The 26,327-nt window shown below is 44.5% G+C and overlaps 1 protein-coding gene across 4 annotated transcripts in view; it reads left to right on the top strand.

The window, feature by feature from the left end:
* SKAP2 (src kinase associated phosphoprotein 2) overlaps positions 1 to 13,017 on the top strand; it is a 179,589-nt gene extending 166,572 nt beyond the window's left edge. For 3 of the 4 annotated variants that reach the window (XM_020993212.2, XM_020993213.2, XM_020993214.2), the window contains 2 exons: positions 10,308 to 10,409; positions 10,706 to 13,017. In XM_020993212.2, the coding sequence (XP_020848871.1) occupies positions 10,308 to 10,400 (93 nt within the window). In that variant the 3' untranslated portion in view covers positions 10,401 to 10,409; positions 10,706 to 13,017. Of the gene's footprint in view, positions 1 to 8,433; positions 9,454 to 10,307; positions 10,410 to 10,705 lie in introns of those variants that run through there. The other variant, XM_078151009.1, reaches the window with a different exon arrangement.
* Positions 13,018 to 26,327: the final 13,310 nt, after the last annotated feature.

Below are 26,327 nucleotides of genomic sequence, written 5' to 3'. Positions count from 1 at the left end.
GGAGGAGTGGGACGGGCAAATCCCTGGTCTAGGGGCACAAAGCCAAGTGAGAACTTTTGTCGTCTCTTGGCTAAGTTTTAAATAACGTGCTTGCCTTTTTCTAATGGTTGGTTCATCGCGTTCACCCCTGAACATTTGATTCACGTTATGACAATAGAAAGGCTGAGTTGCCCTTTTTTTTTTTTTGGTTTAAAATATACAAAAAATTTGTTGGTGGCCCATTAGTGTAGCGCATTACAGAGCGAGCTTTGGCTCTCCTAACTTTGTATCTGTCATCATCTAACCCTTTCTGGGCCCCAAATCAGATGACCAGTTTTGAAAGGTTACATAGGACGGCTCCATTTACAGCATATGGACCTCATCTGCTGACAGGGAGCCTATTTATTTTAACCAGGGACAATCTGTTTCCCCAGCATTCGTTCTACCTTGTTGTTGGGGGCGGGGTGGACATTTCCACCTGTCAGTGTCCACTGCCTTTGTGTTTCTTTGCACCCCATGGATGCACCCACAATCCTGAGCTGACCTGGCTGCGGGCTCAGATGTACAGGGGCAATGGCTTTGCAGCTGGGGGGCATGCTTCCCCTCAGCTTGCTCTTCAGTAAGGCAAGCAGCCCCAGAGAAAGGATGGAAACCACAGCAAACACTGGTGGACTCGTGAGTCCACAGAGGGAAGGACAGTGCACCAAGTGTGTTAATCCACCCCGAGCATTTGGTCAGTTTCTTTTGTGTGCTGGGCACAGGCATGAAAGGCCAAGTTGTGCCTTTGGTTCGAATGGAAGGGGGGCTCAGCCCAAGTGAAGGGGCTGCCAGGCGGGTGCAAGGACCTGCAGCAGCAGCAGAGGCCTTGTCTCCTGCACAGGGCACCGCCTGGATCGAGTCTGGAAAGAAACCAACCGTTCTTGTGCCAGGGGCAGAGAGGAGGAGTGGGGCTCCGGGCCCAAGGGGCAGAGAGTCACTGTAAGGGGGGACCGTGTGGGAGAGCCAGCAAGAGGCTGAAATGGCAGGACCATCGACCATGTGGAGAGGGGTGGTGTATAACCCTGGGAAGAGCTTCAAATGCCCAACAGAGGAATTTCTGTTTGACGCTAGAGTTAATATGGAGGAGTGGGACGTGGTTCCTTTGGCACCTGTGTAGACAGTAGATTGGAGGAGAAAGGTATTTGGCAACTATACCCACCATACCAAGTATATTGTCATATGTAGATGTAGGTGGTCCATAGAGCTGACCAGGGTGTAAGCTCAATGAGACACAGCACGCGTTTTATCTAGCTTTTGTTAAGTGCAATGCCCTGTACACAGCAGGCACTCAGTCCATGCACATTTGGTCATTCAAAGGGCCTCCGTTTCACTTTCCTTCCAGGGCCTCATCTTTGCTAGCTCCCACAGAGCGGGAAAGGTCTTAGGCTCTGACCAGAAGCTCAGCTATGGTGGCTTGTGCAGGGGGAGGTTGGGGCTCATCTTGGGGGGTCCAGGAGAATGGGAGGAGCCCCAGAGCCCCCCAGACCATGGCTCTCAGGACCTGTTCTCACAGCCAGCCACCTCTGCTGGGCCTAAGGTGAGATGACTTTTTAGAGACGTGCTACCACAGACGTCACGGACACGGGTGGGCTGGTTCGGTCACTTAGCCCTGATGCCCACAGAGGCTCTTAATATCTTCTAACTTCTTTTACTCTTCCTTTAGATCAGCTAATGGAACATTTTAGAAGGGGCTGTTATGCCTTCAGCCTTTGCCCACGCCACCTGACCAGCCCCCCGGGGGTGGGTGACTCAGCCAGTCGTGAGCAGCCACAACGCTGCCTTCATCAGCCCCCTGCCCTTCCCTTCCTGATCCCAAGGGTTTGGGTTCTCCCTGGAGGAGCCCTCTCAGCAGAGGGAGCCTGGCCAAGGAGCAGAGGGGAGGCTGGGGCAGTAAACCGTGGGGTAGGCAGGCGGGCAGGCTGACCCATCAGCGCAGCACAGCAGGAGGTGGGGCTGCTTGGGAAGGCATTGACCTGATGAGACTGACTGGAGCCAGGCCCCATGGACTGGAGGAAAAAGCAGGCTGAGAACGGGGAGAGAGTCTAAAAGTCCCGAGCAGAGCCAGCCTTGCTTCTGTTCTCCAGGGTAGGGAGAAGCAGTGAGAAACATGGCAGCCAGGGGGAAGGGCGAAGGCTCTTATTCTCCCCCTCTCTCCCCCCGTGTCAGGAGAGCAGTGAAGCTGGAGAATGGCCATCCAGTTGGGCTACACCTGGAGTGTAGAGGAGGGAGGGATGGAGGCTGGAGCCAGATGTGGGGGTCCAGAAATGCCCAAGTGAGAGTGCCTGAAGAGGGCGGAGCAGAAGAGGGGTGTGAGCCAGGGAGGTTGCTGGGAAGAGGGACTGGGCACGAAGACCAGTTAGGAGCTGCTGCAGCGGTGAAGGTAAGAAGGGATGAGATTCTAACCCAGGGCCTGGGGGCTGGCCTGTGAGCATCAGAGGTGGAGAGTGAGGAGGATACATGAGTCAGAAGGTGCTGGGGCCACCAGCAGAAATGGGGAACCCCAAAGGAGGAACAGCTGGGTTCAGCTTAGGGTGCATGGAGACTGCGGGCCACAGGCTGGTGGTGGAGATGTGGCGATCAGGCCAGAGACAGGCGAGGGGAGGACAGAGGACGGAGGTGGGAAGGGGTACGTGTGTGTGTGTGTGTGTGTGGTGTGCTTGTGTGCGTGTCGGGGGGGGCAGAGACAGAGACGAGGAGGGGTCACTTCACTAGGGGGGTAGGGAACAAGAAGAGAGTCATGGAGGGCTCTGGGGCACCGGAGGGGAACAGGAGGACCAGAGACCCAAAGAGTGAAATGCTCGTGGCTGCTGTCCGAGGACACGTGTGGTTATGTGCCCTGAGAGCGTGAAGAGCGTCACTGACCTACTAATTTTTTTAATGTAAATATGCTTAATCTCTCCCTGCCCCTCTTAAAGAATGGTGGACAGACCCTTCCCTCAGCCTTTGATACTCCTGGAGAGATAGACGTTTTTATCCTACTTTCTCTCTTTTCTTTGCCTTAGGGACTTTTAAAGACGTCCTGCTTCTCTTGACGTCCCTTGGTCCTTTCTGGTGCCTGTAAACATTGGTCCTTCTGTTCAGGGTTACCATGTGGCAGGCACCACATGAAGCCTCCACATACAGAGACGAAAGTGACAGTGCCTGTCCTCAGAGAGCTTACGTTCCTTTGTGGGAAACAACCCTCCCACATAAAAGCCCATGCAGAGTCATTTCCATGGGGTAGGAACCACAAAATCCTGCTTCTAGGGAGAGACTTAACTCCCCTTCCTCAGTATATCTGCTTGCTAAGGCCGGCATGCCGGGTCCATCTGGAGAGGGCCTGTCCGATGTCTGTGTCCATGGTCCAAGGAGAGACTGGTCCTCAGGAGGCTGGTCAGCAGGTGGTGATTTAGGCTGAGGCTTAGAGCATTTCCTGACAATGACCGGCTAAGGCCGGGAGGGCCTGTGGCCTGGTACTGCCCAGTGACTAAACACTGACCTTTGGATGCAGCAGTTTGGGGGTCCAAAGGGCCTAGATTCAAATCCTGGTTCTGTTACTACCTGTGTGAGTCAGTCTCCTGGAACCTGTCTTTCCTCCCCTCTGAAAGGAGGGGGCTGAATTAGAATAGCGGCTTCTGAACCTGATAACCACATTTCAATAGAATTGGTTTCCTTCACAATCCCAACTATTTTATTTATTTAAAAACAGTGTGAGAAGGAGGTCCATAGGCGTTGCCAGACTGCCAGATGTAAAGAAAGGTGCCGACACCCTCTCTTCCAGCTGCAGGTCAGCAACGTATGATGGGGGAATCTCATTCAGAAGGCATTTCTGAGTATCTCAGTGCCTCAAGGTCGTCAGCATGTATGCATATACACATGCATGTACACGTACATACAGACACATGCACACGTATGCCTACATGCACACAAATATATACACATATACCCACACACACATACACACACACGTACATGTATATAGAGATATAGATAGACACTAACACATTCGTACACACATGCATATATACATATGCAGTACGTATACATCCACACCTATACATATATATGGACACATACCTATAATTATGCACATATATAATATACACATACATATACATATACATATACATATACATATACATATACATATACACATGTATTTCAGTTCAATTGTGTCCAACTCTTCATGACCCTGTTTGGGGTTTTCTTGGCAAAGATACTGGACTGGTTTTTCTTTCTTCTAGAAGCCATTTCCTTCTCTAGCTCATTTTGCAGGTGAGGATACTGAAGCAAACAGAGTTAAGTGACTTGCCCAGGGTCACATAGCTATTTGAACTCATGAAAATGAGTCTCCTTGACTGCAGGCCCAATGCTCTATCCACTGTGCCACCTAGCTGTATATATGTGTATACACACATATGTATACACATACATATGTACACATATGTATGTGTGTATATTCCTCACACACACACACACACACACACACACATACTCCCCAAATTAAATCTTGTTGTCAGGACTAACATAGCTGTGGAATGTTCACAGATTTCTATTTTACACTTGGGGAAACTGAGACTTAGAGAGGAGCAGGTCATACAGCTAGTGAGTGTCTTAGGTGGAACTTGAATCCGGGTCTGCATGACCCCGTTCCCCCAGGCTGCCTCCAACAAAGGTGTGCCCTGTAGCCACACTGCTCGGTGGCTTACTCAGTTACCTCCACTTGCATTTCCCTTTTCTTATCAGAATAGGAGACCAAAGATTTCCACTTCCACTGCTCCCATGTCAATGAACCCACAAAAGTCCACTTCCCTGGTTGCTGCAGTTCCAGAGGAATCGGACTTTGCTGCGGGCGATGTGATGTGACGTCCGGCTGATCGCCAGAAATCGTGGGGCAGCCGCCTCTTGGCCCCCTCCTCAGACCTGCCTATTTCCCATTGGCTTTTTTTTTCCAGGGCCGCATAAAGGAACAGCTGGCGGGAACACTGCTGAGTTTTGTTGTTGGTTTTTTTAATAGCTGCATGCTGGAGAAACAAGGAAGTAGTTCTGTCGAGTAGCTCTGAGGCAGATGTTTAAAGATTTTGAAGAGGCGTCCAATTCAAATGGAGCGTGCTCTCTGTTTGGGAAAAACTCAGCTCTAGGCCCCAATTTTTTTCCTTTGGTGACTAAAAAGCTCATCTTGTGAATTGGTAATTTATAAGCTGACGAATAATGTTAAAATCAACTGGTTCCTAATTAACAAATAGCTGACGTCTGGAGATAGGATCACCTTGGCTTTGCCAAAGGGCTTACGTGTATGTTTGGGAAACAGACTGCACTCATCATCCCCCTCGGGCCTCCTAACCTGTCCCGCACCTGTTGCTTTCAGGCAGCAAGAACCACTCCTGGAAGAGTAGGGGCCCCCTCCCCTGAAGTCTTATTAATGCTGAGACTTGGAATAAGAAGGAAGCTTTTGAGCAGATGGTTTCTGAAAAGTGGACGATAACCCAGGAAGAATGTCCTCCATCTGAAAAGGCCTCAAGTCGCTGATGTGGCCCCACTTAGGTGTAAAATAATATGCCACCAGCAGAGACGGCTTAGTTAATGAGTAAACGTCTCCTGATTCCTTGGCCAAAGTCTTTAGTCTGCCTGAACTAGCTTTTCCTCTTTTGCATAAACATTCTTAAAATGACACAATCACTTTATTTGGCAGCTTTAATAAATATTAAGTTTCACCTTGTGCTTTGACCATTAAACAAAACAGGTTCAAAATAATTTACTAGTCTGAAAACTGAAAAGACAGTGTCTAGGGGAGGGAGGGAGGGGAGGAAGCCTTCACTCTGCAGCACGATTGGGCACTTTTTCTTAATTTTTTTTTTGGCTAACCATATTGCTTTCTGCCTAGAAGCCATTCATTTTGCAGATATTGAGTTTCTTTGGGGTGTTATTTTCATACGGTGAGCATCCTTACACCTCTGAACCTTGATCACGTTCCCACAGAGGAGAAAGAAGCTTTGTGCTAGTAATTACCTAACATTGTCAGAAACTGACTGCAGGCCTCTTTCTAGTGATAACAGAATAACCGCATAATGTAGCTTTATAGCACATGATTAATAGAAAATAATTACACGTCGTACAAAGGGATGCAATATTTCTTATAAATTGACTAGAATGGTTTCCTGTAGATTAAAGGACTCTTCATTATTTTATCAGTCCTCCTGAAGCCTAGTCACTTGCCTAGGTTAGCATTTTAGTGGATGTGAGGAGCTGACTCAAGAGAGGAATCCCGGATGGCAGACCACGTATGGACTCTCTGTGCATGACGGGAGGCTCTCTGACCTTTAAGAAGACACGGAGATTTAGATGGCAGAATGGAGGAAGGGGAGAAGTTTGTTCAGCTATTTATTCCTGCTCGTTACTGCCAATATATAGAGTTGGGTCTTTTAAAAAATGACCCATGTGTGACATTATCCAACATACTGGCATTGGTGTGTGGACAAAAAGATAACATTGGAATGATTACATTGTTTTCTCCACCATAAGCAGTTTGTAATTAATAATAAATCAGATTTGTTTTAGGGTGAGGAAGGAAACCAAGGTGTAGAATAGATTCGTGGGAGGAGCCTTCGGGTAATGGGGAATCTTCAAGGCAAAGCTGGGAATCCCATTCTCCCAGAACCAGGAAGCCTGTGAAGTACAGTCATTCCAATTTACAGACTGCAATGGTTTGATTGGGATTCATGTGACTCTGGAGGCTCATACAAAGGGTAGTAATGATCAAAGTAAAAGCATCCATGTTGGGAGGCCTGTCTACATCCTTCCATGGCCACCACCAGTCCATAAATTAGCTTACTAGATTTTTACATCCTTCTATTTTATTGGATCTCTTAACTGCACGCAGGAGCATAAAATGAAATTATTTCCAAATGGGAAGACATGAAAATTTGGTGTTTTTAAATGAACCTTTCCGATTTAAATTCTCTTGAGATTTTAGCAAATATTTTGGGAAGTATATATTTCATAGTTTCTTGATTTATTTAACTTATTTACATAAAACCCTCAAGACCCATTTTAGTCTGAACCTTTTTCCCCCTTTGTATGAATTTTATGTCGTTTGTTTATAGCAGAAGCAGCTCACCCTGCCGTTTCTTCCTGTGGCTCTCTGCTTAATGAATCTCATTGGTTGGCCCTTGGCCTGGGATCCCACATGATGTGAAACATGTTATTGCTTCTTCTGGGAAGAGTGATTTGTTGCCAGGGAGTTTCTTTAAATCCAGCATAATGAGTGCGAGTTGGCTTTCTGAAAGGGAGATCACGCCTTTAATCAGAAGTGGAATTTGTGAAGGGAACAGAACAGAGATGAGAAAAAGGAGTGTTTTTGTCCTGTATTAATTGTAACATAAATATTTTAAACCCTGATTGGAAAGTAGTTCCCCAGAATCATGTTTGGGCCAGAATGTGTCCAACCAGTCTTTGCTACCCCCACCCTTTACAAAAGGGAATCACTTTTGTGGGTTATGGCCCTGAGATGAAGGGGTTTTGTAGATCTCTTTGCACCTTGGGGGTGATGAGTTGGTTGCTTAGTTATTATCCTTTGTTCTCAAAGAGGACCAAAATGACGTCACGATGTTGGGGTCAAGGCCCGGCGCCTCGCACCGTAGCCAATCGGACCAGTACGAACTGGGAAGGCTCCACCACAGGTTGGGCACAGCTGGTCCAAATGAACGTTTGGAGGGGGGTGGCTCTAAATGTGCTCATCACAGACAAGTGGAAAGGAATGGAGCCTTAGCCTTCTTCCCTGTTCACTGGCCCTTCCAGATTTTTACAGTGTGAGCTCTTTCAAAGAGCTTTGTGTGGTAGAAGGAAAATGAAATTATTCTGCATTATGTATCAGGAAATAATCAGGTTCATTGCTCTAAAGAGAACAAGAAAAGGAGTATGACAAAGGAGTGTTATTTCAGGATTACATGGATTAGTATTTGTGAAGCTCGAGAAATAATCATAATAATGACTATCGTTTATATAGCTCCTTACTGTTTGCAAAACATGTCACAACGATGATTTCATGGGAGGGAGGTGATCTTGTTGTCCCCTGTTTACATATGGGGGAACTGAGGCTGAAAGAGAGTGGGTCCTGTTCTCCTTCCACCATGCCGGCCTGTCTGACAACCCCATGTAATGCAGCCAAATAGGAGAAATCAAAGAAGATGTTGCTTATGGTAAAAATGCCCACTTAGTGATGGATGATGGAGGATGATGATGATGATAATAATAATCCACTAGATTGTAAACTCCTAGAGGGCAGGGACTGTCTTTGGCCTCTATTTGTATCCCCAGTGCTTAGCACATATAGCCTGGCACATACAGTAGGCACTTAATAAATGTTGATTGATATCGATAATAGTTTGCATTTCTCAAGGACTTGATGACTACAGGGAACTTTATTTTTGCATACAGCAGGTGCTTAATTGGGCAACGATGATAATAAATGCTTGTTGGATTGGATTGGATTGGATTGGTTCACATTTGATCCTCACAACAATCTTGTGAAATAAATACTGCAAGTCTTACCACGCCCATTTCAGAAACAAGGAAACTGAGACCCAAAGAAGCTGTTACTTACCCACAGTCATACAGCTACTGTGTACAGGAGAGACTTGAAACCTTGGTCTTTTGACTTTGTATTCAGTGCTCAAGAGCAATAATGATGATGATGATGCTGATGACCATTTGGCATGGAGTATCACCTTTCAGGGGTCTTACAGAGAAGACATTTGGACTCCATTTTATCTGCTGTGTTCACAGTACCAGCCATCTCTTCTTGATTCAAACCGTGCTTAGTTACCTCACCTCTAACTCCTCTCTAGGCCACACATGGCTTCTGTCACCAGAATATTCATCATCTTTGAAAAGCCACTGTTTCTATCCATTTCTGCTTATAAAAATAATATTCTGAAAAGCAGGTGTTAAGTAAGACCTTGCTCTGATAACTTTATGCTTCTTTCCTGTGTTTAGGGAAAATATTGATCTTTTCTTCCTTTTTCTTCTGGAAGTCTCCTCTGACCCCCCTGATGCTATGGGGGAAGCCCGAGGCTCTGCACTCCCCTCTCATCTCCCTGTTACTAGATTGCACATGCTCAAATTGGGGCAGCTAGAACGGTTTTCCCTTAATGTGTATTGGTTTAATAATCGGCCCACTGCAAATTTAATCTCTGAATTACTTTTGTCCCCCTCCCTCACTTAAGCAGTATATGTACATATTTATCCATGAATCTGGGAAGTTGGAACAGTCATAATCAATTGAATTGCTGTTGGCATTGATTTTAAAATATTTATATTATAGAAAAGAATTAAGTTGAGATCCCTTAATGCTCTTGCAAGAGGATTGCTTCTGGAAGATATATTTCTTGAAACTTGTAATTCATTTTATTTTCTATATATCTCACTAAAATTAAATAAATTTCAACTAAGAATCCATCCCTCTGTGCATAAGAGGCGCTGCCCTAGGGGAGGGGCTGGGACAAGCTTACCTCACCCTACACACTTTATGGGTTTCTGAGACTCTTCATGGGAATCCATTTTTTTTCAATAGAATCCTATTTTCCCATTATAATTATTAGAGATGCTCTTATTTTTTTTTTGACCTGACAGTCTCAACGGTTCCTCAAACTTCACTTCTACATTTTTTTCTCGAGTAGTTCATGCTTCACCAACCACACTAATTATACATGGGCTGCAGCCCCTTCTGCCCCTGACTCATGTGGGGTTTTGTGCTTTTTGGGGGGAGTCTGGTTTTTGTGTTTTTGTTTTTGGTGAAGCCAAGACTTCTCTGGCTACATGAATAATCTCTCTTCCCTTATCCTACCTTATACTTCCATGGAATAAAAAGGCCCAGATAAAGTGGCCCCTGCTTGCATGTTTCAACGAACTCTTTCACATACTGTGATTCCACCTCAGGTTTGGGGATCTCAGATTAAGTTGCTTTTTCAGAGTTCTTTAAGAATCCCATAAAATTGGAATTTAAATGTTGGAGAAAAGCCAGAAGAAAGAGGTAGTCCCTGATGTGGTGGCAGGTAGAGTTCATGTTGCCGGTTGCAACCATTTCTTTTTTTCCACACTGAGTGATAAACATGCATTGTCTTCTAAGTTCATTTAAATCTTTGCCTAACAGTGTTTTTGAAAGTGCCCAGAAACAAAAAGATTATAATGTTTCAATTTTCAGTTCAAGTCCTAACTTTATAAAGGAAGAAAATGTTTGTTAGAAGTTACATACGGCCGGGATTGCATTTATCCCTGACTAAAGGTTAATATTGCATATTGTTTTCAATTAGGACTACAATAGATTTGGCTGGTGGGTAGGAGAAATGAAGGGAACCGTTGGCTTGGTGCCTAAAGCCTACATAATGGAGATGTATGATATTTGAGAGTCCTGGGTAAGTACATTCTAATCCAATCTTCTGTAATGGTTCATATGTTCTCTGGTTCTGGGTTGCTTTTTTTTTTTCTTAACATGTCTTTCCCTGTTTTGAAATTGTTGTAGTGGATCTGTCAAAGATTGTTTTCTTCCCACCCTTGGAAAAAAATGTTTAATTAAAAAAAGCTTTGTGAAATTTCTCTTGGAAGTAGCTAGCTACTTGTCTCATCCACCTCTTCTTTGTAAAAACCCTGCTCGTAACCTTGGTGATGAGCTGCAAAATTACATCTAAAAACATACCTTCTTTCTAATCAGCAAAGCCTAACATCCAAAAGTCAAGGAAGAAGTTGGAGCTTGAGTTTCTGTTTGCGCCTAAGAGACGCTGTGAATTTGGCGAGATCATCCAGGCATCAAGTGGCAACTTTTCTTCTCCATGCTGCAGAAAGTCGTCACTCTCGCCTTTCCATTCATCTTTGCCTGTAATTTTATACACTCCTCCTTTACAATGTTTTAATGATCATAAATTACAGGAAAGTTATGCAGAGCAATCTGGTACAAGCCGCAAAGTGATTAGACTTGTTGCTGTTTTGTGTGAGAAGCAATCGTAGTTTTCATTTATTCAGTTGCTTTTTGTGAATCCAATCATTTGGCTTTCTGGAACAACCCAGCACTGTTTCTCAACAGTCAAATGACCGTTCTTATCAGGGGTCCTGTGATGCCCATTACTCAGAAGAAGTGAAATGTTGTGGCCGCGATGTCTAATTTCACCGACATTTCCATTTAATATATCTTAATGAGGCAAGTTTTAAAGCGGGCCCTCTGCACTCAGAGAATGTGTTAAAGTGCTGGCGGTGATTTATTTTGGTATTTCACATAGTAGTGACCTTTTATCATGAAAGAATTTATGCCTTATTGGCAAATGTACATCATATTAAATGTGACCACAAGAAGGAAAAATACTGGAATGGAAAAGCACAACGTCCTGTCAGCTTCTATGAGATGTGTTGTTGGGTGAAAACCCAAAGAAAGCCCTTTGTCGTTAAAAACCATTTGGGTTATTTGTAGAGACATTGGGGCCGCATCACTGTTGAGTGTGCTCCACCCCATTGACTAGAAGGGCTCACACTGCCATCATGGGAAAGAAGGGAGTTTGTCATTGTAAACTTAGCCTGGGAGCTCACTGCTAGGTGATGAAAGGCAGACTTGTCTGGAGCTGGATAGGGCCTCTGCTCTCACCTGGTCCAGTCCCCTCACTTTATCGATGAGAAGAGAAGTGAAAACTTCTGAAACGTTCATTCACCGGCAGGTAAACCTGTGGTGAGGTCAGCCTCACAGGGGAGTGATGGCCTGCTGCCCCCCTTTGGAGACAGGGGTTTTAAATGCCCCTGAATTCTGATGGGGTTGGAAGAGTCTTGACCAGAGAATTTACTCCAGAGGATGAGTCGGTGAGTCATTAAGTTAGACATCACCTCCTTGGGCTTTCATTCCTGCACTCCCAGGGGGTTGTGGACTTAGAGTAGCCTTCCCCCTGCTTCCCCCCTTATTAAACAATACAAAAATATTTACAAAAATGACACGACTTAGCAATATCGAAGCTGCTGGGAGTATTTCATCTTTGTCTTCTCATCACCATGAAATTGGCAATCTTGTGTTTGTGATCAAACTCTTCATTAATTTCACACAAAAAATAACAAAGGATAAATAGCCCTTCTACTATAATTTAAAGAAAATTGACATCTTGGTCTTCAAAAAGAAAAGCCACATATGTTTAAACATCTAAACCAAATTAGCAAAATTAGGTGACCTTGGCCTGGAGAGAAACTTCCCATGTCACGAGGCAAAGCAAACTTGATTTTCCAAGTTAAGTTGCTAAAAAGAGAGAAATACCAGTGTGGAGCAAGGCTGGTGGGTATGGGTTCTGGGAATCTTTACACATTGCCACATTGGGCCAGTAGATGGCAGCAGATTTTCATCACATGGGGAACCATTTTGAAACCCTTCCCCCACCTTGGCTACAGTCATCTCTAATTTAGAACATTTGGAGAATTCCTTCTTCTTTTTTTTTCTTTTACTGTTAATCCAGGAGAGGGAGTCCTTTGCCAACCGATGAATAACAACGTCTGCCCAGACATTCTCCCGTTAATGGTGGCATGAAGGGCTCTAGCATCCATTACTATTTTCCCGGGGCTCTTTGGGGAAGGGTGAATTACAGTGACGCCACTATTAACAGAGAGAATCATGCTCACGATGCCCCATTCCTTAGATCCTTAGATCTAAGCCATGTATGTGTACCTGATGAAATCATTTGTAAGTCCTGGGAAAAAGTTTCCTTGACAATATCATATACCCAAGTCCAATGTAATATCATTAATGTGATTTTAAACAACGTGGATTAGAAAAGATGCTAATTGTCATGTTTTCATTATGTTTGCTTCGCTTTTATTTGTTTTTCTATGAACAGTTAGAGAACCAATTTTTTCCAAAGGTGATTGTAAGTCATATTTTATATAGCATTTTGCTTGATTATTTGCTCTGTACTGAATTTGTACACTGTTGCCATTAGATCTTACAATAATGTTCCACTCTGCAAATTTTTAAGGTTCAAATAAAGTTTAATTGTTTGCAAACTGTTATGATGCTAATAATTCAACAGCCTGCTGTGTTACTAATGAAATTACTTTGTTATGATTAATTTGGAAAATAGTGTGTTGATTGTAGTAATTAAGCACAACAAGGTGCAGTGAATGATTCTAATGCCATCTGGCCTCCAAACTGAATGAAGAAGTGAAGTAGGGCTGTCATCGGCATTTATTCAAAATAGTAAGGCTAATACAAATGCCTGTTATTGCTGAGGGACCGAGACTTAAGCACAGCTCACTCTGTGCTCTAGCTGCTACTTTTGTACACGGAACGTTTTCTCTGGTGGAAAAGTCTTGGTTGGCCCGTGTTCCTCAGGCATACAAAATTGATCATTTCGCTTGCCTTTGGCGGATGGCGGTGGATTTGGTGTTAGCTTGTTGTAATTACAGATAATCCTAGAAAGCATCAGAAATGTCTGACGTTGTACCCCTCTGGGTCTTCGCTCGGGTCTAGGCCAAAGCTATTGCTGTGAGGACTCAACCTCCCCCAGCCCTTACGAGGACAACATTCTAGGCAGGGGTTGACCCTGGTGCAGGGTCAGGTAGATGCATCATGTGGAACTTGTGACCTTCCTGTCACTGTTATGGTTTCTCCTTTTTGAAAAAAAAAAATCAATTAGAGTCCTTCCACAGTGAAAAGAGCAGTAGACCATGAATCAGTCATTGCAGTGTCTGGCATATAGTAAGTGCTTAATAAATGCTCATGGGCTGACTGGCTTCTGTGGTGTCAGGAGCCCCAAGTTCTACCCCAGCTTTGCTACCAGCTGGCTCCATGCCCTTGCACAAGGAAGTCTGTGTCTTCCTCGGTCTCGGTCTCATTTGTATAGTGACAGTCAGCCTGTATCATTCTGGAAGGGTCTTTGAGCTCCAGAGTTATTCATTGTGCAGTTATTCACCTGCAGTTTGGGGTTGTATTCACCAGGGCAGCAAAGAGATGGACGTTTGGGCCCCAAAGGGGAACAGCTGTAAGAATATCGAGGCGGCCACCACCGTGGCCCACGGGGCTGAGTGGTGCCAACGGAGCCTGCCCAGGGTTTGAGGAGGCCTGGAGCCATGCCCCCCTCACAGAGAAGTACTTTCTGGTCACTCTCTCCAACATACTCAGAGGAGACAGTCTGTGGGGTCACAGATATTAGGGGGATTCAAGCTTCATCGAGCTGTTGAAAACCCACGGCTTTGCACAGATGTACAGGACACCCAAACAATAGTGGAAGTCATTCGTCTGGCTCAGCTGAGTCCTGAGTTTTGTGCCCTAGTAAGAGACAAATGCAAGGGGAGTGTATTCCTAAAATAGCATCCTGGGTTTTTAATCTGCCCTCGGTGTCTAACTTAAGCCTTTGGCCCACGGGAGGGGAAACCAGTGATGTCCGGGCACTCTCTGCTCTAGCCGGTATGATTGGCCCCTCCTTTCAGAGATGATCTGCCCCTGCAAAGTTTCTGTAAACCCCTCAAAGGGTTGGATCTGGAGTGTTTATCCCAACATTGAGCAGCTGACATGATTATAGAAGCTTTGGTGGTAGTCGATTATTGCTATGATTTCTTTTTGACTAACAAGTTTGGCTAATCTTAGCACATTAACTAAGAGAATGTGACCTCACGTGGCTGGGAATGTGAAGCACGCACTCAGAAAACACTTTTTCACTGATGTCGGTTCCCCAAACTTGAGACTCGAATGGCTTACAGAAAGGGCAGACGAGATCCCTATCTCCAGGATAGGAAGGCTTCCTTTCGGTGTGTCACGGTCCCCTTTGGTGGTCAGTCTGGTGAAGCCCAGGGACCCCTTCTTAGAATCAGGTTTTTAAATGCATTCAGTAAAATAGATGAATTCAGAGGAAACCAATTATATTGAAATACTGTAACTGAAATAGTTTTTAAGGCTAGTTCACAGATTCTAGTCATCAGTTTTCTACCTTTTCCTCTGAATATCCAAAATCAACACTTTTCAACTCTTGAAAATAGCATTTTTTAAAGATCTCAGCTCTTTACGCAAGACAGTAACAAATGGAATTGATTTGAGTGTTAGGTAGGACCAGAATAGGAGGGGAGAAAGGAAAATATCCAAACAGCTGTTGAGCTCCTCAAAGTAGTTCTGTTTTTCCACTAAAAAAATTCCTCGCTGAGTCTTCAAAGATGAGAGAGAAAGCGCAGGCAGCATGTGACATCTTCACCCACTCCTGCTCTCCAGGCTGTGTGGGCTCACAGGGCCAGCCCAGCATCTCTCTATTGTATCTGATCCATGACAGCCAAAGGATGCTTTCTAATTCCCGAGCCCAAGACTGTCTTCTTCACTGAACGGGAACGAAGCTTTGGTGGTGAGTGAGTACACAGGGCCAAATCCAACTGCAGTCTGATGTGTGTCATTTTTTATGACATACTCCTTCTCCTTGCTTTAGATTAGGTTTTCATTGGTGGGGGGAAGGGTTAAAATGGACAATTCTTTGGAAATTTGGATTCTGTGAATTCTGTGAGAGGTTTGAGGCTCCAGGGCACACTCACTCTATAAGTGTGAAGTGTCGCGTTTAGGGGAAGCACTGAACTCATCCCCCACACCTTCGTGGTCAGAGGTGTCGGTCAGACCTAGCTTCCCAGGATGCTGGCGGCATGTTTGGTGACACCCAGTGGGGCCCAGAAGAGCGATTCCTCCAGACTCTCTCCTCATCATTATCACTGCTTCGCTGTTATTGTTCAACATTCAGTTCCAGCTAGAGAATTGCACTTGTCTGTCTTCTCTTTATTGGCCTTAGGTGTGCAAGAGGAAAATGTAACTGCTGTGATCCATGTGCATAAATGGATCCCCCTCCCCATTTTGTAGCTTGAGCTACAATTCACCTCTTTGGTAGGGAAATTGCCCCACAGGTACTTTCAAAGGACAGAAAAAGATAATAAATGGAATGAATGTTCACCAGAAAGATGACTGCTCCAGAAGAAAAGGAATCCCAACAAACAAGATATTCCTCTTCCTGCCTGCCCTGCTCTGAAGGGAGCACGTGAAGAGAACCTCGTGTTATTTAGTGAGCTTTCCCCCAGCAGCCTGCCTGGCCCATGGGATGAGGGCCTTGCCGGCTTCAGGGTCAGACAACTGGGTTTGAATCTTAGCTTAGCCACTTAATTCCTGTGTGACCTAGATTGGCCTCAGTTTCCTCATCTGTAAGTTAGGCAGAGTGAACTAGATCAGAGGTTCTTAACCTGGAGTCCGTCAATTTGGTTTAAATTATTATAACTCTATTTCCAGATAATTGGGTTTTTTCTGGCAACCGATGTATTGCATTTTATTCATCTGAGTCGCAGGCTCCTTTCCCAGCTTTGCTTCTCACTCCCTAGGCTGTGGCTCTTTGCCTCAGCCGCCCTCTCTCCCTGCCAGTTCCTTTTCTCCCCATGCGGCCTTGTCCTCCCTCCTGCCCTCAGCCCCCTTCTCCCATTGGTGAGCTCCCCCAGAACCTGAGGATGCCCATTCTGAGGGAGGGTCCAGGCCAGAAGCTCTGCCTTGGACCCCCCAAGCTTGGCTCTCATGTCTGGCACAGGCACCTATCCCCCCTTCCCCTTCTTTTCAACTCCCTTTTGTCTCTTCTTCCCCCCATCAGATTATAAGTTGCTTGAGGGAAGGGGCTGTCTTTTTGTTTCTGTTTGTGTCCTCAGTGCTTAGCACAGGTCTTGGTATACAGAAGGCACTTAATAAGTGCTTGTTGATTTATTGACGACACACGTTCACACACACAAACCGAACTCTGAGATAGATGGTAATAAGAACATCTAACATTTATGTAGCGCTTTACACGTATCTCATTTTATCCTCACAACAACCCTGGGAGGCATTTTACAGATGAGAAAACTGAGGCACGGAAGTTAAGCAACTTGCCCAGGGTCCTATAGGCAGTAACAAGTGTGTGAGAGTGGATTTGAACCCAGGACTCTCTGACTCCCAGTCTAGGGCTCTCTTCACTATGCCGCCTGAGGTCCCATTAACTGTAGCTCTGAGGTCAGATTTCAGCTTTAATTGCCTAGAAAGCAGCAGACAGACCAAGCGGCCGGCTAATCCTCTGCGTGTAGTAGATGCTCAGTTGACTTGATGGCTGGTCAGATACATCGGATCATTGAAAAACCGTTCACAGACGGACCATGGTGGCCACGTTGTTGGCCGAGCAGCTGGAGTCTTACCCATACAAGGCGCTTCCTCCCGATTTAGTCCCATCCCTGCCTCTAATCTTGCAGACCGGATAAACATAGGAATCTCTTGTAGCCCAGTTATTCAGGTGATGCATACCAATCAGTCAACAAACATTAAGCACCTTCTGTGTTCCAGCCACTCTGCTAGGCCCTTAGGATAGAAAAACAAAAACAAAAAACCCAAAATACTCTTTACCCTCAAGGAGCTTCCAGTCTACCCAAAGAAACCATGCACACATATATAAGTAAATTCCAAAATAAATGCCAGGTAATTTGGGAGGGAGCAGAAAGCTTCCTGGTGGATTCTGAGATGCAGAGGTGAGGAGGGAAAACTTGCCAGACATGAGGGGACAGCCTGTGCAAAGGTGCAGAAAGGAGATGGCGTTTCCTGGGTAGCTACCTTGGCTGAACCTAGAGTGTGCACGAGAGAGCCATAGATCGCTAGACTGCAAGGGCAGCTGGGAGCCGGGCTGGGAGTGGCATTTCAGGAAATGCTGAGAGACGCCGCAATGTCACCCAGCCAGTCCCCTGGTCTTCCATTTCCCCAGTTCCTCTCCCCTCCCTAAACCAAGTTTTAAACAGCTGAGTAGCCTGAAGTCCAAGCCCAGGGGACTTGGAATATTTCTCCTTCTCTGCTGGGGTCAGGTCTCAGACAGTAATGAGACAGTAGCCGCATTTCATCATGGCGGAGCAGCGTGGGCTTTAGACTGATGGTCCCATTAGATGGGAGACAAGGCTGTTGCCAAATTAGTCAGTCTCTCTGTCAGTGAACAAACTCCTTTTGGTGCTTGGCTTGATTTCTCATGATCTCTGAACTTCGGATAACTGAAAGGCACTGTCACCTGACAGGTTTATACCATTTGGACATGGACTCCTTTAAAATAAGTATATACTTAATGAGGTGACCTCCAGAATCAAGCGAGTGCCCTTGAATGGTAGGTCTGCCGGAATGCTCATTTCTTACCTCTTTGGCTTTCCCCTCATTCTTGGGAGCTCTTAGGATATCCTGGCAAGGACTAGCATTTCACTAATTAGACTGCTCTGGGGTTGATGTACTTGAAGTCACTGTTACCAATGTTTTTCATGGTTTAAAAATCTCCTCTGAAATGTGTGTGCTCTCCTATGGCCCCGGAGAAAAGGGATGTGTGGCATTTGGATTGTTTCTTCTGTGGCCTGGATCTCATTTTGCCTAACAAGTGAGGATTTTTTTTTCCTGTAAGCTGGGCAGTGAATGACTTTGTGCTGTCCTGCTCTCCAGCTGCCCACTGAGTAGATCTCCTAGGTGTAAGATAAGCTCTCCCATCCAGATGGATGCATTCCTCATTTCCAATTCCCAGTTCATGCATTCATGGTCTGTAGACTCACTCTTGCTCCCTCACTTCATCCCCTGGTCTCTGCTTTTCTGTTTTCTCTTCCTCAGGTTTGCCCAGTAAACTAAGACATACAAGGACACAGAACACTGTAATTCTTCCCACTGTACAGACTGATCGGTGTCAGTCTTACTGAGCTTTCTATGAGCCATCGAAAGGAGCTAGAGAACGTAGCTGTGTGAGCTCAGGTGTTCTCTATCTGTTGCTTGCTTTCAGGCTGTCCGCTTATTTGTTTTCTTGTATATCACCAGTGCAGCATTGTCTGCCATTTCTTTTCCTATCTAATTAAATGATTCCATGTCGAATAATTGCATTCGAGTGCCAACAATGTGCTAGGGGCTATTCCAACATAGAATTAGTCACAGTCCCCTCCTGGACTCACAATCTAAATTAAATAGATAGGATATTAACGCAGGCTAGGATGAGAATAGGCTCAGGTAGGCAATGCCATAATGATACTTTTATTTTGTGTGTGTATGAGAGAGAGAGAAGAGAAGAGAAGAGAAGAGAAGAGAAGAGAAGAGAAGAGAAGAGAAGAGAAGAGAAGAGAAGAGAAGAGAAGAGAAGAGGAGGGGGTAGCTAGGTGGTGTAGTGGATAGCGCACCGGCCCTGAAGTCAGGAGGACCTGAGTTCAAATCCAGCCTCAGACCAAACACTTGACACTTACAAGCTGTGTGATCCTGGGCAAGTCACTTAATCCCAATTGCCTAAAAAAAAGAGAGATGAGGAGAAGAGAAAGAAGGAGGGAAGGAGAGGAAAAAGGGGAAGGGAAGGTGAGAGAGAGAGGAGATGAGAGAAGAGGAGAAGGAGAAGAGAGAAAGAGAGAGGGAGGGGAGGAGAGGAAAACTAAAGCAAGGCTAAGGAGGTTGTTTAGTGCAATGAGAACATTTGTTTCAGTGACAGTTCTTGAAACTACATTGGCAGCTACTGAAATAAACAACTGTGAGTGGAGACCAAAGGACTAAAGGACTGTGTATTTAAATTAAAATGATCTTTTCCTATTTTGTAATTTAGTCAGTATGAGTATTCCCTCCACCTCCTTGGAATACCACTCTGTAACTTAGAGTAGATGGTCTTCAGGAGTTGCCATGGTCCAGACTTTCTCTGATAGTCAAGCTGGTGTTGAGCTTCTCTGAGATTGACTGCATTTGTCTCCACTTGATGAATGTCCAGTTGACCCCCTGGCCCCATCCTCAAAAGTGCAGAAGTGATGCTTTGCTGACCTAACCTTCAGGAGTGCAGAGGGCCTTTTGCAGCACCCAGAAGTCTTGGCACAGGACTTTAGTAAAGTGAAATAGATAAAAGAATAAAACCAAATAATAATCGCTTTTGGAGAGAAAGGAGTGCCGTACCTTTGTAGAGGTGGTTGAGTGGGACACTTTTTAGGGAGAGATGGTCATTAGCCATTTGGATTGGACACCCTGGAATTGGTGGCCCTCTGCCTAGCATGGTCAACAGTGACAGACTTGAAGTCAATAGACCTAGATTCTAGTCTTCAGTTCTGTCACAAGATGTCACTCACATGATCTTGGCTCTGTCAGTCATTCTGTGTTTCCATTTCCTCTGTGAAATCCAGGTCATCGATATCACCCGTCATATCTACCTTCCAGGGTTGTAGTGAGAACCTGATGAGATAATGCAGGCAAGGATAGCATGTAAAACTAATAAAAGAACCAGCCAGGTGCATGGACTAGATGATCACGGAGCTCCCTTCTAACTCTCAGACCCTGTGACTTTATGAGGGATTGAATTGTTAAATTCTCATTTTGGTGGTCTTAAAAAAAATGGTGGCTTCTAAGTGTTATTATTGTGACTCCCATTCCACACATGCTTCAACCTGAATAATTGAGCTGAAGAGTGAACAAAACAGAATGTTCTTTCTCTCTGAAATGACCAAGCAGAAATAGCAGTGTTCAGATAGACTGCTGTCCCTGGGATTGCTGGGGAAACAGTGTTTTCTTAAGTGAAAAGCCATGTAAATCATTTCAAAAACCTTTGCATCTGCGTTCATTGCCCCTTTTATCTTGGGTACGAGAAGTTTCATTGAACTTTACTTAGGGTCATGACCTACCTGGTCAATACCAAAAAAAGGGGGAAATTCCCAAAGCTGCTTTTCCAGTGATCTCTTAATATCAGTTCATTGTGGGATCCAAATTGTGTTGCATGTAGTTGATTGGGTTTAGCTACCATTTTGTGGGCCTCTTAACCTACTGGCAATTTCTTCCTTAACTGTTTTGTAGCACTGGGTACCACCAACACAGTCTCTAGTTAATGACCCACTCCCAAATCAAAGGTCTCTGGTTCAAAGACTTGGCACCAGCCAGCCTTACAGTGGAATAGTTCACTGAATTTCAGTTTTGTGAAAATACAGGGCTAGAGATAGAGCAAAATAGCAGCTCACTGCATGTTAACCTTAAAGCCTGAATGTTATAACTTTAGGCAAAGTTAATAAAAAATGCAAAAGGAGTCTTTAAATAATTTAAATTATCTAAAAAATTGAGCATATTCTTTCAAATAATAATGGCTTTTATGATCTGATTTTTAAATGCATTTTTCATGTCTTGAATTACTTTGAAGTATAGATATCAAAGTAAGTTTAAGTTTATTTAAGGTTATTAAATATATTTGTTACCAGTCAGGACCACTCAAGACTCCATTTTTTTTAGTCAAGCAACCATGGTCTGTGTATTAAGTAATGTCCAGCACCAGTGGTTTGTTCAGTATTGTCTTTTGAAAGTTAGTTGTCCATGGATAGGAATTGTTCTTGAAATAACTCTCTGGGATTGGATTCCCTGTTTATCTCACCCCCAATAAAAAGTGAAAACTATAGCTCACCATCAAAAATAACAACAAAGATGGAGGACCAGGATAGTGGCAGTGACGTGGGCCCCTGTGAGCACTGCCCTCTTGGGCGAGGCATTTCTCTTGGCATTGTGGTGGAGGCCAGGTGACTGCTTCTTCCAAACAGTATCTTCATTGGTATCCTTTTTGGTAAGAGGGGCAGGAGCCAGAGAATTCCAATGTAATTAAGGCCAGCGCTAGTCCATTTCAGTGAAACTTTTGCTTCCTTTTCTCAGTGGTTTGTAGGAGAGAATTTCGGGCTCCAGGCATACACATGCTTTCATGTGCAGTGCTCACTTCCCTTGGTGCAGGGGCTCCTAGCAATAAATGCTCTATATTGATCACTGCTTAATTCTAATGGAAGTAGATAGACCAAGGCAGGGAAAACATTAGAGCCTTACGTTTACTGCCTTAATTTTTAAACAGTTTTTGAATTTTAAAAATTGATATAATTGTTGTTTCTGCTTCTCTTACTAAATAAATTCTATGCAATGAAATTATCTTCACTTTGTATCTTTCCTATAAGACAATTTCATTCAAAATGTGAAGGTTTCCCTCTCTTTTCTGGTCTTTTCTTTGTTGTTTTTGAGTGAATTGAAAAATCTGTCATGTTCGAGCTCAGTTTGAAAACATGAACAACCACCTCAGAGAAGCACATGCAAGATTAGTACGGAGACCAAAAATTAATGGAAAAGAGCCATGTAGAGATTTTAGATTTAGTCCAACTGGCCTGCAAATTTAACCCATTAATCTGCTTTAGGAGAGGCCACGAGAAATATTTATCTCTATAAATGTGGAGGGGTTTTTTTGCCTTCAAATATATCCAGAGGGGAATCCACTGTATGAGAGAGAGAGAGAGAGAGAGAGAGAGAGAGAGAGAACATTGGACTGGGATTTATTTTTCCTTCCAGTCCCATTGCTAAGAACATGCTAAGAATTGAAAGGTAGTGACCATTCTTCCTAGTAGTGCTGTGTTTGGCTTCAGAGACGCAAGATGAGAGTTCTTTTTTCCACTCTTTGGCTTAGAGGACACTGGGAGCTGGGGTGGGGAGGAAAGAAGAATGCCATAGTCCATATGCAAGGAATTCTGTATTTTGTCTCATTATTTGCAGTACTTAAAAAAAAAAAAGAATGAGTGAATGAATGAATGAAAAGAAGAGGAATCCAGCCCAGGGAAGGGAAAGAAAGGAAGCTGGTAGTTTCTTTGAGTCCTCATATAGTCTGTCTTCTTAATGAACCTGCTGCACAGCCCAGAAAGCAGTCCCCTGCAAATAAACATGTTTGGAGTGATTTAGCCACAATGTCCAGACTGTGTAAACATCTAATTATTACAATAAAATTGTCAATAAATTTACATTACTGCTCCCTTTTCAAACGTTAACCAATTTTTTTCTGCTCTTGATGAAAGGGTATAAATTGTATTTTTATGTGGTTGAGGGTTTTGTGTTCATCACACTTGGTACAGCACTTCCAGACAAAAGCTCGCCCGCCAGCCCTAATGCTCTGAGTTATTCCGGGGATGCAGAAAACTCCTACAGTTGTTTATTAACGTGATGTGCCACGTTTCCTTTCACAGGGAGGTGAACTCAGAGCTGCCACAATCTGATCTTTAGTCACGGCGTTACACACACACACACACACACACGCACACACACACACACACACACACACACACACACACTCTAAAACCATTGTTGTAGCCACTGCGGCTTTAAGATGGGCACAAAGAATTAACCCCCTTTATGATCCATTATTAGAAGGGGGGAATTTGAGGTTACATTAGGAGCCCAAGATAAAACAGGCAAATGCAGTAATTTCCTTTAAGCGAAATTGTGTCCTGTTTTCAGCATTATGATATTATGTTGAACATAATTGGGGCATAAACTGCCCCCACCCACCCACCCCCTTGCGTTTCTTATATAACTGGTACATTAACATTAGAAAAGCAGAATGCTATTGAATTCTAATGAGGTCTGGCCTGTATGCTCTGCTAGAAGAGGAATGAGGATAATTCATTTGTATTCTACAAAGCCTTCAGAAATCTGCGAGCATCCCTGTGGCTTCAGCTTGTGGTGCTGATCATCTGTTCTTACATTAGGGGGTCTTCATTGCTCTGAGCAGCATCTGAGCTGAGGAAAAGAGTTAACCACTTTCCTGCTAGCTTTTGTTACCTAATGACGATTAAATACGGTGGTGCCCAATCTGGCCGTTTGGGTTTGGGGTTTGTTTTTGGTTTTGAACCCTAATGTGTATGTGGGGGAGTCTGTCTGTCTGTCATAGGGCCTCTCAGAACAAAGAAAGTGATAGGGAATTCACCCTGGTCCCCATGATTCCCCATTTTCAGTAAACATGTCTGTCCTGAGTAAATAGTGCCATGACAGTGAGGTATTTGTTCATTAAAAAAAAGGCTGAAAATGCTCTGTTTGAGCTGATGCTGGGCTCTTTGGGTGAGGATGTGTTCATCTGCAAGTCTTTCTGATTCTTGGCGCAAAGGGGCCAGTTTTCCGAAGTCATATTTAGTTTTTTTTTTTTTAAAAAAGGCAAGGAATGAAAGGTTTTTCACAAATTGCCACGTAAAACGATCTTCACAAAAAGGCATTGGGGAAGTGAGCAAACGCCTATGCCAAACAGATGGTACACCCTGCTGTGTTTTTGATTGAAAAAGAAAGGTAACATTTGCAGCCACGTCAAAGAGACAGTGATCAGCTAAACAAATTGGTCTCAGAAGTGCACCCTTGCTGGAGCAAACCCTGCTGCAGGGGACGAGAGAGGCTGTATTTCAAAATAATGCTAGGTTTGCGGCTTCCCTAAGTGAGGGGAGCTGTCCCCTTTCACCCAGCCCGGGGAAGCTGAGCTCAAGTCTTTGTTGAAGACGGCCGGCCGCAGCCGCATCAGCATCAGCGGAATCTGCAGGAGAAGTCAGCAGCACAAATGCCCATTCCCACCAAGAGTCTCCCCAGGCGTGCAGATGATACCCAGGAGCCACTCCCAGCACCCCCCCTTCCCCAGCAGCCTTTTATAGGGTGTGCCCTTTGCTGGTGAGGCCTCCCGAGCTTTCGGAGAGAAATCTACATGCAGCTAAGAGAGAGAGAGAGAGAGAGAGAGAGACAGAGAGAGAGAGAGAGAGAGAGAGAGAGAGAGAGAGAGAGAGAGAGAGAGAGAGAGAGAGAAGGGAGAAAAAGGGAAACATAGCCCCAAATCATCAAAGAGATACAACTGGAGGAGGAGGAGGAGATGATGAGAAAAATTCTTCTCTTGCTTGAATTCTGCCCTGAAATACAAATATCAAAGATGGCAGAACAAGAGAGAGTGTGTATGGGCGTGCGCAAGAGTGTGAGTGTGTGTGTGTGTGTGTGTGTGTGTGTGTGTGTGTGTGTGGCTGATGGGCTCTTTTGCTCTCTCTCTTTCTCCCCTCTCCTCTCTCATCCTCCTCCACTCCTCTATCTATATCCTCTCCCCTCTTCCCATCTCTTTTTCTCTTTCTCTCTGTCTCCTTTCTCTTGCTCTTTCTTGCTAAATCTCCAGCTCTGTCTCTTTCTTTCTGTGTCTGTCTCTCTGTATCTCTCTGTGTCTCTCTCTTTCTCTTTCTGTCTCTTTGTCTCTCTCTGTATATGTCTCTCTGTCTTTGTCTGTATCTCTCTGTCTCTCTGTCTCTCTCTCTGCCTCTCCCCCACCTCTCTCTGTCTCTGTCTCTCTCTGTCTCTCTGTCTCTACCCCCCACCCTCTCTCTCTCTCTCTCTCTCTCTCTCTCTCTCTCTCTCTCTCTCTCTCTCTCTCTCTCTCTCTCTCTCTTTCTCTCTCTCTCTCGGCTCATCTCAGCTGGCAGCCTTATCCCGCTTCACTAAAGACAAGGTACAGAAATGTCCTTTGGGTGACATTCAAAACTCGATATAAATCCTCTGCTTTATGAGACTGCAGTGCAATAAATTACTTAGCCTAATTGTAGATGTAATGAATTACCATAATTAGTCATGGGCTACATTAAATTAATCAGCATGGTACATTATTTTGCTAAATTACATCTTTGCCTTCCAAAGCCACCAGTGCAGCAATCAGTGTTTCTTGCGAGAGGGGGAATGATGCTGTAATGAGAACCCTTTCTGCTCAGAGAACAGTGACAGGAGATGAATTTTGATGGGAGACAGGAAGGTTGGGAGACGCCGGTGCTCCAACTTGTGCCTGAAGTGTCTCTGGTTGCTAATGATGCTCTGGTCCTCCTGCAGGGGAGCAGTGGGCTGTATCTCAGCAAGGCTGGGGAGAGCTCTCCTAGCAGGGGAAGAAAAACACTTAGATGGTGCTCTAAGGCAAATAATAGACCTGATACAAGAAGCCACAGAGCCAGTGGGGCAGCAGAAAGATAATGTCTCTGGAAATAGTAATAGATTTAGAATGTCCTTTCTCCATGACTTGATGAGATTTATAGTTACCAGGTAGTTTTATTACTATTACTGTTACTATTATTATTATTATTGTTATTATTCATCCCGTTTGGGATCCAGCCTATTGCTGTTCTTGCTTTTACTTAAACCTCCAGCTGTTCAAAACCTCGATTCTCCTTCTCATTGAGCAAATCTGGAAAGCAACCCATATTTGATCTAAATATTACTCACCGCTCAGCAAAACATCCTTGGAAAGGCTCCAAAGCCCACACTTGACATTTTTTGAAAGAACTGTGTTAGTGTAAGACAAGAGGGGAGAAAAAATCTAAATACCGTGTGACAAAAGTTGGAAAGCATAGGATGTCCCTGACAGGATCGAGTCTATACAAGCAATCCCTTTTTCTGTTTCTTACCCCAGAAAATGGTGCTTGTTTTAAACCATTCTTGCATAATTGCATAGCAAGACCTATGCTTGGATGAAAAGATAGTCTGCCAAAAGGACTTGCCTTCATCCCAGAACGAGGCTTTTTGTATTATTGTTGTT

Source organism: Phascolarctos cinereus, unplaced genomic scaffold, assembly GCF_003287225.1.
Source record: "Phascolarctos cinereus isolate Bilbo 61053 unplaced genomic scaffold, phaCin_HiC Scaffold_1;HRSCAF=81, whole genome shotgun sequence".
In the NCBI taxonomy this organism is placed as follows: Eukaryota; Metazoa; Chordata; class Mammalia; order Diprotodontia; family Phascolarctidae; genus Phascolarctos; species Phascolarctos cinereus.
This window is presented reverse-complemented; position numbering and strand designations above follow the sequence as displayed.